Raw genomic sequence first — 13,501 nt, forward strand, 5'->3', positions numbered from 1 at the left:
GAATTCGATATATAAAATCATGTAAAAAACGCGTCATAAACTGGTACAAATCAATAAATGAACGAATTGTGCAGTAAATACTCACTTGGCGCTTCAAAGTATTTATTCTTTTGGCTTGAAGTACTGGAGCAGGGTAGCCTGGCGTGTTATACACGACTTCCTCAACGTAGTCCAAACGTTCAACAAGCGACAGGCCGGTGCTTCTATACCGCTGCAGTAGCGGTGCGGTAGGGCCAAAACCGCTGAAGCCTCGGTCGAAGTCGGGAGCGGCGCACTATCAGCGCTTGCCGGTACAACCTCAACAGCGTCTTCGTTTGTGCGCTCAGTAGTAACCTCCGCTAAGATCTCCACATCCGTCAACTCCGCCGTCGTTCCGATGCTGTCGTCACCGCCAACAAAGTCATCAATGCACATGCTTCGTAACTCAACACCAACAAAGCGCTCTAGCTGGCCCCAGGTTTCTCCAAGCTCGCATTCTTCTTTTGCACCGTCCAATTCTGCTTCGGTGCAACCGATGCGCAGCAGTCGGGAACGCCCATCGCGCCACCGCTATCCTCGAGGGTACCGCGGGATAGCTCGCCGCCTGTCAACAGAGCGCGAGCGGTCTGGGCAGTCTGCGGTGGGGGAGTTCGATATACCCATTTCATGTCCGTCCCAGTTCGAAATAAAAAATTAAAAATGCACGTGATTTTCCGCGTGATATTGAAAGTGTTTGATATAGGCAATAATTCGATATACCCGTGTTCGATATATCGAGGTTTGACTGTATCTCTGCAGCGACTACCGTGACTTCAAGCTCACATGCACCTACTCATTAGTCCCAGCGAAAATAATATAGGTATCTGAGTGAGTGTAACACTGCATTAAATGAGAGGCCATGGGTCCCTGGGGGAGCAAGAATAAGGAGAAAAGGGGAAGGTCACAACTCGCACAACGAACACAGTTGCAGTCTTGGGGTCCTAATCGCAAAATGAACACATTAAAGTCACTCAGTGGCAGCAAAACGCACAGTTCACACTTAAATGTACACTTCACACTGTGGACAATGCGGTTCACACTGAAAAAAGGGCACGCTGCAGACAGTTCCCATTGTATACCGAACGGAGAAGTCGGCCAGGCTGCTACACCAATTTGTAGAGTCTGTTTTCAAGGGTGTAGTCGGTAATTGCTTCTATTGCGGTGGGATCGTCACGGACCCGACTAACATGTTCCTGTGCAGTAGTAGGGGCGGGACCTAGAGTTAAAAGCTGCTGGCGATTACGGTCGAATAATGGACAGAGCCAAATTAAGTGGTAACGATTTGCTGTGCCTTCGGATCCTGCTGGAGCTGTGTATTTATAAATAACTTATCTTATGCAGCAAAATCTCTGTGTGCATGAAGCACAAATTGTTAAAAATAACTAATCGACATTGGCAACAGCGTGAGTGGTAGCACGCATGATTACTCATATCAAACTCGGCCTGATGGCTTCAGTGAAGAGACTGTGGTCAATAGCCCTGTACAGAAGACATATATCAAACTCCTGGAGTACTTCAGTTGCTTTACAATCCAACTATTACTTAGCCCTTGGTTGGTATGTATTTTCGATATTGTTTCCCTTAATTATTATGACCAGCAGTGCAAATTATGCAGAATTCATGACCGAGTGTAAAACGTGTACGTTTGAGCTGGTGTCTTTCTAATCAATGTATCACCCTGACAAGAACGATTCACACCTTCCATTGCTGTTAACAAAATGTCAATGTTTTCCTTAGTGGCACTGTTCCTGATAAAGAATAATGCAATGAAGTTAATGTTAACGAAATTCAATGTAATAGTGCTTATGAAAGTGCCAAAATGTACCAGCTCATGCAGCTGTAATATTTCGCAAGAGTAGGACAGTTTGTAAATGTAGTCATGGGTAATTGGCTGATTTTCTTGTAATCCTTACCTGCAACACCGAATCGTGTTTTGAGGTGTGTATATAGTGAAAGAACACCCAACTCAATTGTATACCCTTCTGTGTGCTGTAGAATGAGCTTTCAATGAGGGTGTTTGCTTTCCGGACCGCGTATAATTGCCACATGCACGTGAAAGAGTCCATCCGCGCGCGCGCACTTCGAGCACCTAGTCGAGCGCTTATCTAGGAACACCATCGGAGGTCAGCGTCAACTTGCAGGTGCACAAGAAGAGCGCGGAGAGATCAGGGGCTCAGGTACAAAAGGTTAGCTTCTACCAAATGTGCGTCAGCTTCCCCAGCACCGCAGGCCAGCCCTGCCCACGGAGCGAAACCATCAGCCGCCTGCCAAGCAGTCGAAACGAGGGGAGGGGGAAAAAAGAAAAATCCACCTCGCCTGGAGTCGCGCATATATAGGTAGAGATGTCACGGTGCTGCGTCCAAGGAGGTTAAAAAATTGCAATTTTTTTAACCTGTTTGGCTGCGATCTGTTTAGGGGGTGTGGTCGGCCTGGGCCCCTACGGGATATGGTTTGGGAATACGCGCCCGGGCCCGGGCTAGGTGTTACGGGCCCGGGTCGGGCTCGGGCTTCACAAAGCGGGCTCTGGCCGGGCTCGGGCCTTAAAATCAGGCTCGTGCAGTGCTGCAGTGCGAATACAAGCGCCGATTTATAAAAACTGAGGTTGATTCCTCTGCCATACGAATTACTAAAACGCGAAAGTGGAACGTGCAGCGAAATCTGCCGCTGCGCATGATTTGCCGGTCGGCGGCTGTCTTGTGGGTGTGCTTGGCGAGCGACGTCCTGCTGGCGGGTCGCTTCGGCAAACGTGTACTGGCATCATTTCCGTGGCGGATATGACGTCAGTGAAATCTTGGTGTATCCCGGCATAAAACACTCTCGTGTTAAAATATAAAACCCGGAAACGAACAACCCGAAGTATAACATACTGATGATGATGATTGATGATTCCTATTGGTTTCCCCTTTGAAGCGGGGTGATGACATGTCATCTTACCAAAAAGGACTAATATAACCATGTTTTACACTCTTGGTTTAATACTAGCGCTGCTTATGGCAGGCCCTAAAGATTATTAGGCCCGAAATACTTTCTTTTCCTTGTTACAGGTGGTAACTGTCCTAGGCAATACTCTTTAGTACTAAAGGTTGCTTCCCCGCAAGAAGACCCTGTGTGCAGGGGTGCACCCTTTACAGGGCGCTTGCTTCGTTGTACAGGCGTCACTTCCGTGACGGATATGACGTAAGAGAAATCTTAGTGAATCACGGAATAAAACACTTTGGCGTTAAAAAATACCTCTGTTTTCCTTTTGCGTCCCTGTGGCCGCCATGGATTCACTGCTGACGCTGTGTGGCGCGAAATTTCAAAGGTGTTCTGTGTTTATGGCGTTTTTACATTTAAAGGTTTTCGCGGCTGTAATGGAGCTGAGTGGGTTACCAAAGGCTAGTCCCTTCAACCTGAACAAGCCTGCATTTTGCCTTCACGGCCCATTTAAGCCTGAATGCAACAACGTTTAAGAAACGAGAAGTTTCGTTTTGCAGCCCACTGTCCGAAAAGGTTGGGACGTTCTGCTTCTAACAGTCGTTCGGGTTTCTTCGGATGTCTCGGTGGGTGATGAATGCAGGCGGCGGCATCCGAGGCGTTCCTCCCTCCTGGCCAGTGGCCCGACGAGGCCCTGTACAGCGCGAACAAGGAGCAGTTGGTCAAGGCGCAGGCGCTGATCAGGGGATTCCTGGCCAGACGCTGGTACTCCAGGCTGCACGCAAGGCCAAAGGTGAGCAGGTGTCGCCTCTGCTTAGCAAACGCAGATTGCATGGGTGGACAGGCCCTATCAACCGATGGCACTGCCGCGGTCAGGGAAAAGGCCACTCGCGATTATCAGAAAAAGAGCTGAAACAGACGAACGCATAACTTGGCGGTAAAAAAATAAAGTTGAAAAAGTTAAAACGCTTCTGAGGATGATGATCATCGTCATCATCAACACCCCACTTGCCACACCCTTTATTACTTTTAACAGATATTTGTTTTGTTGAATCAATTCATGATTCATGAACGGTGGTTGGTTCAGTTGTATTGGTGAAGCACATGAGCGGAAACTCTTTTTCGTAAAATTGAAGGAAGCTCAATCAAACCCGGTGTTACACGATCTCATTTCTCCTTCGTCCTTGCCACCGACGATGGAGGCGACGAGATCGGCGGCAGAGACGGAAGAGAAGTCAGATGTCATGTGTTGGTGTAAGCTTCCTTTCATTTTTACTAAATCCTAGCGCTTGCGCAAGGCGCGCACACGGCCGCTACACGTGCCGTGGGCGGAACGCACAGCGGCGCGAGAGGTCGCATTACGCTATGACGAGGCATTCAGCGAGAAACCTGAAGATGTGCTCGGTGAGTGCACCGCCTGCCTTCCCCGTCTCCGCGTGGACTCGTAGCTGAATCGGTAAGACCGCGCAGGCTCTTGCTCCGTTACTCTATTCGTTCAAGGTTCGATTCCTTGCGGTGCCACTAATTTCTTTTATTTGTTCGCGGAAACTTTAATTCTGTTGACACCAACGGTCGCGAAAGAACCCTTGGCGGTAGAGGTAAAAAGCTTTGCTTTAAAACGAACAACTTTAAGTATATGCGGCAAACCATTACAACGGCGTGGTGACTTCGTAAATGCGAACTTCTGCATTGTAGACACGTGTACCAACCTTGCTGTGGCGCGTGCTTCTGCGGTGCCAAGCACACTACTGATGGTGCCACTGCAAAGACGTATAGTTCCCCGCCAACCGTAGAGGAGACGCAACGCAGCTCCATCGGATAATGATTTCACTGAGTGTAGAACACTGCTTTCGCGATAAAAGTTAGCGCAGAACAGACAAAACACAGGAGAGACGTACGGGACCCTTTTTGTCTGCTCTGCGCTAACTTTTTTCGCGACTATGTGGACCAACTAGAACAGATGCGAGTTTTATTAAAGGAATATGTACTACTATTTGCGAGAGATTCAAATGGATACGATTCGGGCCCCAAGAAGCGGGCTCCAAAGCTACCGCTTTGCTCTCGTTACGCCATTGCTGAAGCCAGAGGGCGGCAACGGTCTGAGGTGTAGGGCCGAGTTGAATGAAGCCGACACGGCGGAGGGCCAGACGGCAAATCGGGAGGGAGGGAAGCTTAATTTGCAGGCAAAGAAATAATTCAGCTAATTTACAATAGTATGTGACAATAATTGATAGTAATCTTGCTAAGAGAGAAGATGGGGGTCAATGCCAACTGGAAGCGATTAATTCTTTGTTCTTGTCTCACGTCTAAGCCAAAGTCAAAACTGGCGTGTCGGCCTTCAGATAGAAAGTGACAGGGGGAGGGGGGTGCTCTGACGATGTGCTGGGGGCCAATAATACTGCCCCGCGGGCCGTATGCGGCCCGCGGGCGGCAAATTTCTTAACGCTGGCTTAAAGGATTCTCTTACAAAAACATTTCCATATCCAGGCATGTAGGGCAGGGCAGATGTACGCCATATGATTCGGGAATGTCCCCAGAAGAAAAATCCGTTAGGTGCTTCTTTTTTAAGACTAAGCAGCAGTGCGAGACGGTTCTGCGTAGCTCCGGCTCTGACGTCCACATCCGGCTTCTCCGAATGTCCAAAGACGCCGCAGTAGCCCAATGGTTTATGGCCGCGCCGTTGAGGGGGGTGAAGGGGGGCTGCGCCTACTTTCCTTCAAAGCCATGTCGGGAAAATGCTTATCTGTCTGAATTTCCAACAAACTTTGTGCCTTCTTTCCCCTCGTTCTCGGTTCGTCGGCAGCCACCAATGTTGGTGATGGAAGGCGACAGCCGATCGACGCCTCGAACCGTGCCGGACGACGCTTGGGACGCGGAGCCGTCGTTGCAGGCGCTGCCCAAACTGCCGGAGTCCGGACCCGACCGACCTGCTCGTCTGCTGCTCGTCTGCGGAGGCCTGAGCCGCGAACAGCGGCTCGCCTTCAGCGTCGCCATTCTCGGCTACGGCGAGGGACAGGTCTGGCGCTGCGGAAGGGTGCGTCCGCGGTCACGTGAGAGCGGGAAACGTTACTTCCAAAGGCCCGTTTACACTTGCGACGAAAGCGAGCGAAAGCAACGAAAGCGACGAAATTTCTGTCGCTTTTGTCGCCTGTCATCGCTTTCCCCGCGCGACGAGAGCGACCGGTCTCGGCCAATTTTTTTCGCCGCTGCCGCGCCGTCGCTTTTAAAGCGGAAACAGGAGACGAGACTTCTTGATGTCATATCCTGCCAAAGCACCCCGATGCTGCATGCGTCTCCACAAGCGGGGCAACTCCCGTAAAGTCTCGCTCCGAGCGCGAGGCAATAACAAGAAAAGCAAAAAAATCGTCGTCGCCGTCGCTCGATGTCGCGTGCAGTGTGAACAGCAAGGGTGGCGATCGCTTTTGCTTTCGTCGCGTCGCTTCTTCGCAAGTGTGAACGGGCCTTAATTCGCGAACTTCCGTACAGCGGCTACAGTGCATCCTCAATCCGAAGACTGTTACTCCTCAGCAGTCGAAGAACACGTTCAGATCAGAAACACATTCCGGACGCGCGTTGAGGTTCCTTGGCGAATAGCAGTTTCATTCTGGTACGCTAATCCCTCGTTAACTCGAACTCGAAATATCTCGAAAGATCAGTTAAAACGAAACTTTTTTTCGCCGTCCATGTACCTCCCGTAGGACCCATGTATTTGCCCCCCCCCCCTTTATCTCTAAACGTTTTTTGGGGGACCACGGATATCTCGAAAATTTCAACTGCGGTTGATTCCTCTGTCATAGGAATCGGTAAAACGCGAAAGTGAAATGTGCAGCGATATCTGCAGCTGAGAATGATTTGCGGGTCGGTGGCTGTCTTGTGGGTGTGCTTGGCGAGCGACGTCCTGCTGGCGGGTCGCTTCGGCAAAGGTGTACTGGCATCATTTCCGTGACGGATATGAAGTCAGTGAAATCTTGGGGTATCGCGGCATAAAACACTTTCGTGTTAAAACATAAAACCCGAATACGAACAACCGTAAGTTACGGTACTCTTTAGCACTAAATGTTGCTTCCCCGCAAGGAGACCCTGGGTGAAGGGGTGCACCCTTTACAGGCCGCTTGCTTCGTTGTACTGGCGTCACTTCCATGACGGATATGACGTCGGCGAAATGTTTCTGCGTCCGGGAATAAAACGCTTTCATGTTAATGTCGACAGAGAGGATACAAGGCAAAGTCCGCTGCAGACATCTGATGAGAGAGAGAGAGAACAAACTTTATTTTTCTCTGTGATTAGGAGGGGGGGTTAGTGGAGGTCCATAAGGCTTCCGCGACGTTCAGTGCCCGCGACGTCACCAATAGTTGATCGGAGATGTCTGGGCTTTCCATGACCTGTTCCCACAGGGTGGGGAGGAGAGGGGGGGGTTATAGGGAAGCGGGACACTAACAAAGGGAGTGTTCGTGGGTGTCCAGAGCCTCTTATGCTGAGCAATTAGGGGATGTGAAAATGGGGGAGGGGGTGTAGGCCAGTTGGGTGCGATGGGGGAAGTTGTGTGTGGGTCAGGGAACAAACGCGTGGAAATTAAGAATGGGCAGCGCATGTAATGCGAAGGAAAGATAACCGTTGGTCATTGAGGGTAACAGAGTGGATCCCTAGAGAAGGCAAGCGTGGCAGGGGGCGGCAGAAAGATATGTGGGCAGATGAGATCAAGAAGTTTGCGGTGATGAACTGGTCGCAGTTAGTACAGCACCGCGATAATTGGAGATCTATGGGAGAGGCCATTGCCCTGCAGTGGGCGTAGACAGGCTGGTGATGATGATTAATCCCCACGTATACGGAACGTTTCAAGACGGATGCCCTAAACGGTACGTGCCACGACACTGTTTATATGACTTGCGGTTTTCAGAACCGCGGCTTCGCGCGCATTTTAAAGCGGAGCTTTCTGTCTCACTGATGGCGTCTGTAGTCTATTCCACTGCAGGAAAGCCAACTTTCTCGGGCTATGATGATGATCGTGGGTGAAGTGAAAAAAAAAACGATTTCTGTGGTCGGAATTAAGCCTGGGACCCTCGCATTATCAATCCGGCGTCAATCCGATGCGCCATTCAGATGTGGTCAAAGCTTAGAGCGAAACTTTGTCTCCCATATGGCTTCTGTAGTTCACCTCAAAACCCACTGCAGGGAAACCAACTTCCACCTGTAAAGCGTACTCTGCCTCACATATACTCTTTCACAGGGGAAGCCTGCTTTAGGTTATTGTTTTTTTAAGCAAAGCTTTCAGCAGAGGAATCCCTCGCAAGAAGGCTTCGCGTTCAACCATCACCGGCGTCCGTCACGGAAGTGACGCCAGTGCAACGAATCAAGCGGCCTACAAAGGGTGCACTCCTGCACACAGTGTCTTCTTATGAGGAAGCAACCTTTAGTACTAAAGAGTTTGTTAAACTTTGGGTTGTTCGTTTTCAGGTTTTATATTTTAACACTAAAGTGTTTTATGCCGGGATACACCAAGATTTCACTGACGTCATATCCGCCACGGAAATGATGCCAGTACACGTTTGCCGAAGCGACCCGCCAGCAGGACGTCGCTCGCCAAGCACACCCACAAGACAGCCGCCGACCCGCAAATCATGCTCAGCTGCAGATTTCGCTGCACGTTTCACTTTCGCGTTGACGTTTCACGTTTCCCTTTCACGTTCACTTTCCTAGAGAAATCAACCCCAGTATGTTTTATAAATCGGTGCTTGTATTCGCACGCTGTGGCAACGCATGCAGCTCCCCCAGCCCCGACACCAGCACGCGGTGGCCTGCCTGGGCGGCTCGCTGTACGTCCTGGGAGGACTGGACACGCGCAACACTCGGCGCGGCCTGCGCCTGGCCACGAGCACCTGCTTCCGGCTCGACTTCCTGCGTGACGGCGACAACGGAAGTAGCGAGGCGCACTGGGTGCGGCTGCCGGACATGCGCCACGCACGCTGCAACCACGCCGCCCTCGCGCTCAAGGGCCGCGTCTACGCCGTCGCGGGACAGGACGAGTTCGACGTGTGCGTACGCATGCCTACTATACTGTACACAGCTCTTCCGGTCGACAAAGATCGAGTTGAACAAGTACAACCTCAGGGTGTTTTAAAGCGAAAGCTTTCTTACTCGGGCCGGCCGATGGCGTCCTGTCAAAAACTACTGCACGTTTCCCCGTATACCGGTTGGTCGACTGGTACGATCTCTAAGATAAGGTCTGTAAGATAGAACCAGTTAGGGTACATGAAATCCCTGGGCACATGCATTGATGTGTCGTGGAATGAAGCAGCTGACTTGCTCAACTGCGAAATACTTCTCCGGGCGCCCGACATCAGTCACCAAGTCCGGAATGCTAATCTTCCTACTCTCACAATCAAGACCACTTTGGCCGTCACCTCATCCTAGAATAACCCGGTAGGAACATGCAGGCAACCGTTCGACAAGTACGAACACGCTGCTTACACCAGCTTTACTTCCCCTCTACAGAAACCATAAAGACGCACTCCTCCTAAACTGTGCGCGCTGTAAAGAACTGCAGGATTGAACGCAAATCCTGTGGGAGTGCTCAAACACCAAGCCAATTGGAGTCCACCGCAGACTACAGCGTAAAGCGTAACCACGTAGCAAGAATAAATAGGAGACGAAAGGGCCCATTGCGGCAAGCGCGGGCGAGCGACCAGATGTTACCATGAGAACCAAGGCAGACTGCAAAGCTTTGTAGCTGCGACGGTGAAAGAGGGGGTAGCGGCACCTGATGGACGAAATGATCAGCATAGAGAAAGTGACAGCGGCCGCAATTCATCCCGTGGCAGCGCATGCAGTGAAAGGCCGATTGCGGCGGCCGCGCAGTTTCTTCACCCGTGGCTGATGCCGCTAGCGTAACCTATGAGTGCTTGCGGCACTATCTTGCCGCACTAGGAAGCCTTCTTTCCCCTCCTGTTTTAAATGCAGAGCATTTCTTTAACTCACGATGTCACCCGGCGTTGTCGGCGTGCCTCGGCGTCCGCAACAGCCGTTCCAGGTGCGCCCTCTCCCCCACTCTTCCTCTCCCGCATCACGCTACCCTCCTCGCTCTCAACAACAGGTCCGCACCCCTCCCCCTTACTTACCGGCGCCTGGTTTCGATCCCACGACCCTGTGGGCGGAACGCAAGGTACATGGTGCTCTACCCACTGCGCCACAAAGCCGACACAGAATGGAAGGCTACGAACGCGCCTTATATCCTTGACTCATTCAAACTACGTCAAGAAGCTGCTGATACAACGTATTCACTACCTGTGGGCGGAACACGAGGTACATGGTGCTCTTCCCACTGCGCCACAAAACCGACACAGAATGGGAGGGTACGAACGCGCCTTATATCCTTGACTCATTCAAACTACGTCAAGAAGCTGCTGATACAACGCATTCACTACCACCAACTCCCCAAACACTAAACGTTACTTAACGCAATACACCCACCCCCTATGCGACGCATTTACTCGAGTCCCCCTCGCGGGGAGATGGGCCCTTTTATTCTTGCTCCGTGACCGTAACCAGGTTGGGGGAGCAGAGGAGCCTGCTGGGCTTATCATGAAGGCCACCAGGAACTGCCTGGAGCGAGGTGCCTCTTGGCCTCTCCTGCCGCCCCCTTTCCCCTTCCCTTACCAATCAGAATAAAGTATTTTCTCCCCCTCTTATATTCCACCTAAAAATGACTTCCCAGCAAAGCATCTGTATATAAGTGCTAGCAGTGAATCCGACCCTAAAGGGGCTTGCTATACGGCACGTTGTAGGGATAGAAGTCCCCAGGGCCATCCTGCTTAGGTATCAAACTGCGAACCTGGCGCCTGAAAAATGTCTTCCCAGGAATGTGCATGTGTGAGGAAGTGAAGCCAACCTAAAAGGGGCTCCGTGTACAGCAGAGCACCTTCAACATTTATTCGACAATCCCCACTCAGGATTTTCTGCAACTTCCTTCTTTTGTAGCGTTAGCTACACAGGCCGAGGTTGAGCAGTTCGCGTGGCTCCTGGAGAGCCGTGCTGCGCATGCGCGAGGAGCAGTGACGTCTCACGGCGCACAGCTGGCGCGCCGGAGCCGCCGCGACTGGATTGGATTGGAAATCGTTTTAGCAGCAGTAAGCATGATAAGCTAATCCCAGAGAGCCAGGAAAGCTAAGAATAACCAGCTGAACCTTAGCTCACGCTACGTATATCCTGGCACATAGCCGAGCCAAGCCACTGCAAATCTTTGCTCCCCCACGGGTGCCACCGCGCAGCTTCCTGAGCTCGGTGGAGTGGTACGAGCCCGGCGCGGCCTGCTGGAGCGAGCTGACGTGGCCGCTGCCGTGCCGCCTGTCGGCGTGCGGGGTGGCGGCCTTCCGGGGCGCGCTGCACGTGGCCGGTGGCCTGGTTCGGGCGCCCCGGCACCCGGAGTACCTGTACGTGGTGTCGTCGCTGCTTCGCTGGGACGAGCTGGACAGGCGATGGCAGCGCGCGGGGCCCAGCCTGCCTTCCGGGAGGGGATCGCTGGCGCTCGCGGAGCACAACGGTACGCGCGCAACGCATGCTTCGTACCACAAGCTACAGTACGCATCCGCCAATAGAGAGTTTTAGCATACGCTAGGCTAGAGGCGGCGGGTATCGAAACTCCACTGCGCATGCGCGTGCGGGCATGGCGAGGCAGGCCACCCCTCACTAGAATGATTGCGCATATATGCCCAGTCAGGTCCCGGTACCTGCCGCCACTAGCGTAGCGTACAGCCTACCGTATTTTCACAGCCTACCGTATTTTCACGCATACAACCCGCACCAATGATGCGAAAATTTCAGGGGTGAATTAGAGGTCCGAATTATATGCGAGGTATTTCCTTTGGTGCAGCTTCACCAGAATGCGTGTTGGGCTGTGATGCCCCTACAGCAGTGATAGCAGCTAAGCCACTGTTATCCCATTGACAGCGCTTATTTTGCCCACACAGCTCAACAATATACCAACCTGAAAAAATGTATGCAGCAAGTCACCTAGTTGCGTAGTCAGCTAGGTAAGTTCTTTTGCATAAACAAATGTGTAATGTTGCTTGAGTAGTAGCTTTGGTTTATCCTTTTATCTATAAGATGTGTGGGCAATATGCGGGGATACATTTTTTTATTCATAGACGGAAAGTGGGGGCTACGGGTTATACGCAGGGGCGGGTTATAGCCGGTATTCAATGGCGTGGAATGCATGCCGGCAACCATGCGAGTGTGCCGTCATATCTGTGGCCAAGCGTCTGTTGCTAGGCAATGTTGTGCGCACGGCCCGCAGATCAGGCACCCCTCTTTTCCTCCATGCAACCGTGTGAGTGCGCCGTCACTCGTTACGTCGGGCTCCGCGGGATGGCAGTACTTGCCCATGCTAAGCACGACTGTGAAACACATGACGGTGCTTCCCGTTACAAACTCTACCGAACGCAAAGTATTGCCTCAAGTTCAATGTGAGTGCGATTAATAACATCTCTGTTGACGCTGCCGTTGAGAATCGGATTGGAACGGAGCAGATGACGCACGCCGGTGTTTTTTTTTCTTCGGCGTATGGCTGCAGTGGCCCAAGCCGCGCCGTGTCCATGGTGCATCGGCCATGTCTGTGGCCATTTCCAGCGTTGCCAAGCGAGAAAATTGACCGCTAAAGTTTTCAATGAATACCACCTATACACGTGAAAATACAGTAATTGAGGAGCCCCACTATATTAGTGCTTGCACACTGGAGGGTAGACTTGAATGGGCCGTGGGTGACAAATGGATGCATGTTTTGTTGCAGGCTCCCTCTATGCCATCGGGGGTCTGGCCAGGACAGAAAAGGGCCACCTCCGCGTCCTCAGCGAAGTGATCGCGTACAACGTCAAGGATGGCGCTTGGCGCCAGTGCCCACCGCTGCCCGAACCTCTGCACGCCTGCCAGGCATTCTCTATAGGCAAGAAACGCTGCTTTCTTCATAAAACACCACGACGGTTACATGACTCGGTCGTGGCTTTTGCTCACTCGCTGCAGCCTCGCTTGCTGCTGTCAGCAGCAAATGAGGCTGTTGTGTACCTGTTGTACCCACTTCCCACGTCTATCTGCCTTCTTCATTTCACAAAGTGCAATTTCTGTTCATTGTGCAAGATGCAGGAAGTGATCCCTCCATGCGCGCGGTTACTTTCGGGTGGCTTGACCGTGCGGGGCCTTCAAATGCGGACTGGAGCTATGGCTTTTCCGATTCTGGACACGAGCCAAGCTCGGATTTGGACTGAGAGGTTCTCATTCGAGGATAAGAAGCTCTCATCCTCAGACGAGAAGCAATTGCGGAACTCACACGACAAAGGGGCGAGTTCCGCAGCGTCAGGCTCTGATGTTGAAACGGTGGGGCGGCCTTCCTCGAAACGTGCACATCAAACGGAAAATATGTGGAATAAAGGCCATTTCTCACCCACGCTGTTTCCGTTCGACGCGTCACATTCTGGACAAATTCATAAATAAATCGCTGTGCTCGTTTCCTGATATTCTCGAAACCAGCCGACACTGGGGGTGCGTCATAGCCAGAAACACCCGACAGCAAAAGGGGTAA

General features: G+C 51.8%; 1 protein-coding gene across 1 annotated transcript in view; it reads left to right on the plus strand.

The window, feature by feature from the left end:
- Positions 1-13,501, plus strand: part of LOC144143021 (kelch-like protein 41) — a 30,873-nt gene that overhangs the window by 13,789 nt on the left and 3,583 nt on the right. Inside the window, exons 6-10 of the mRNA XM_077674841.1 lie at positions 3,578-3,727; positions 5,738-5,968; positions 8,698-8,966; positions 11,199-11,470; positions 12,716-12,868. Coding sequence (XP_077530967.1) covers positions 3,578-3,727; positions 5,738-5,968; positions 8,698-8,966; positions 11,199-11,470; positions 12,716-12,868 — 1,075 coding nt within the window. The remainder of the gene's footprint in view (positions 1-3,577; positions 3,728-5,737; positions 5,969-8,697; positions 8,967-11,198; positions 11,471-12,715; positions 12,869-13,501) is intronic.

Source organism: Haemaphysalis longicornis, unplaced genomic scaffold (assembly GCF_048455015.1).
Source record: "Haemaphysalis longicornis isolate Haplotype H1 unplaced genomic scaffold, Haemaphysalis longicornis Haplotype H1 scaffold_6, whole genome shotgun sequence".
In the NCBI taxonomy this organism is placed as follows: Eukaryota; Metazoa; Arthropoda; class Arachnida; order Ixodida; family Ixodidae; genus Haemaphysalis; species Haemaphysalis longicornis.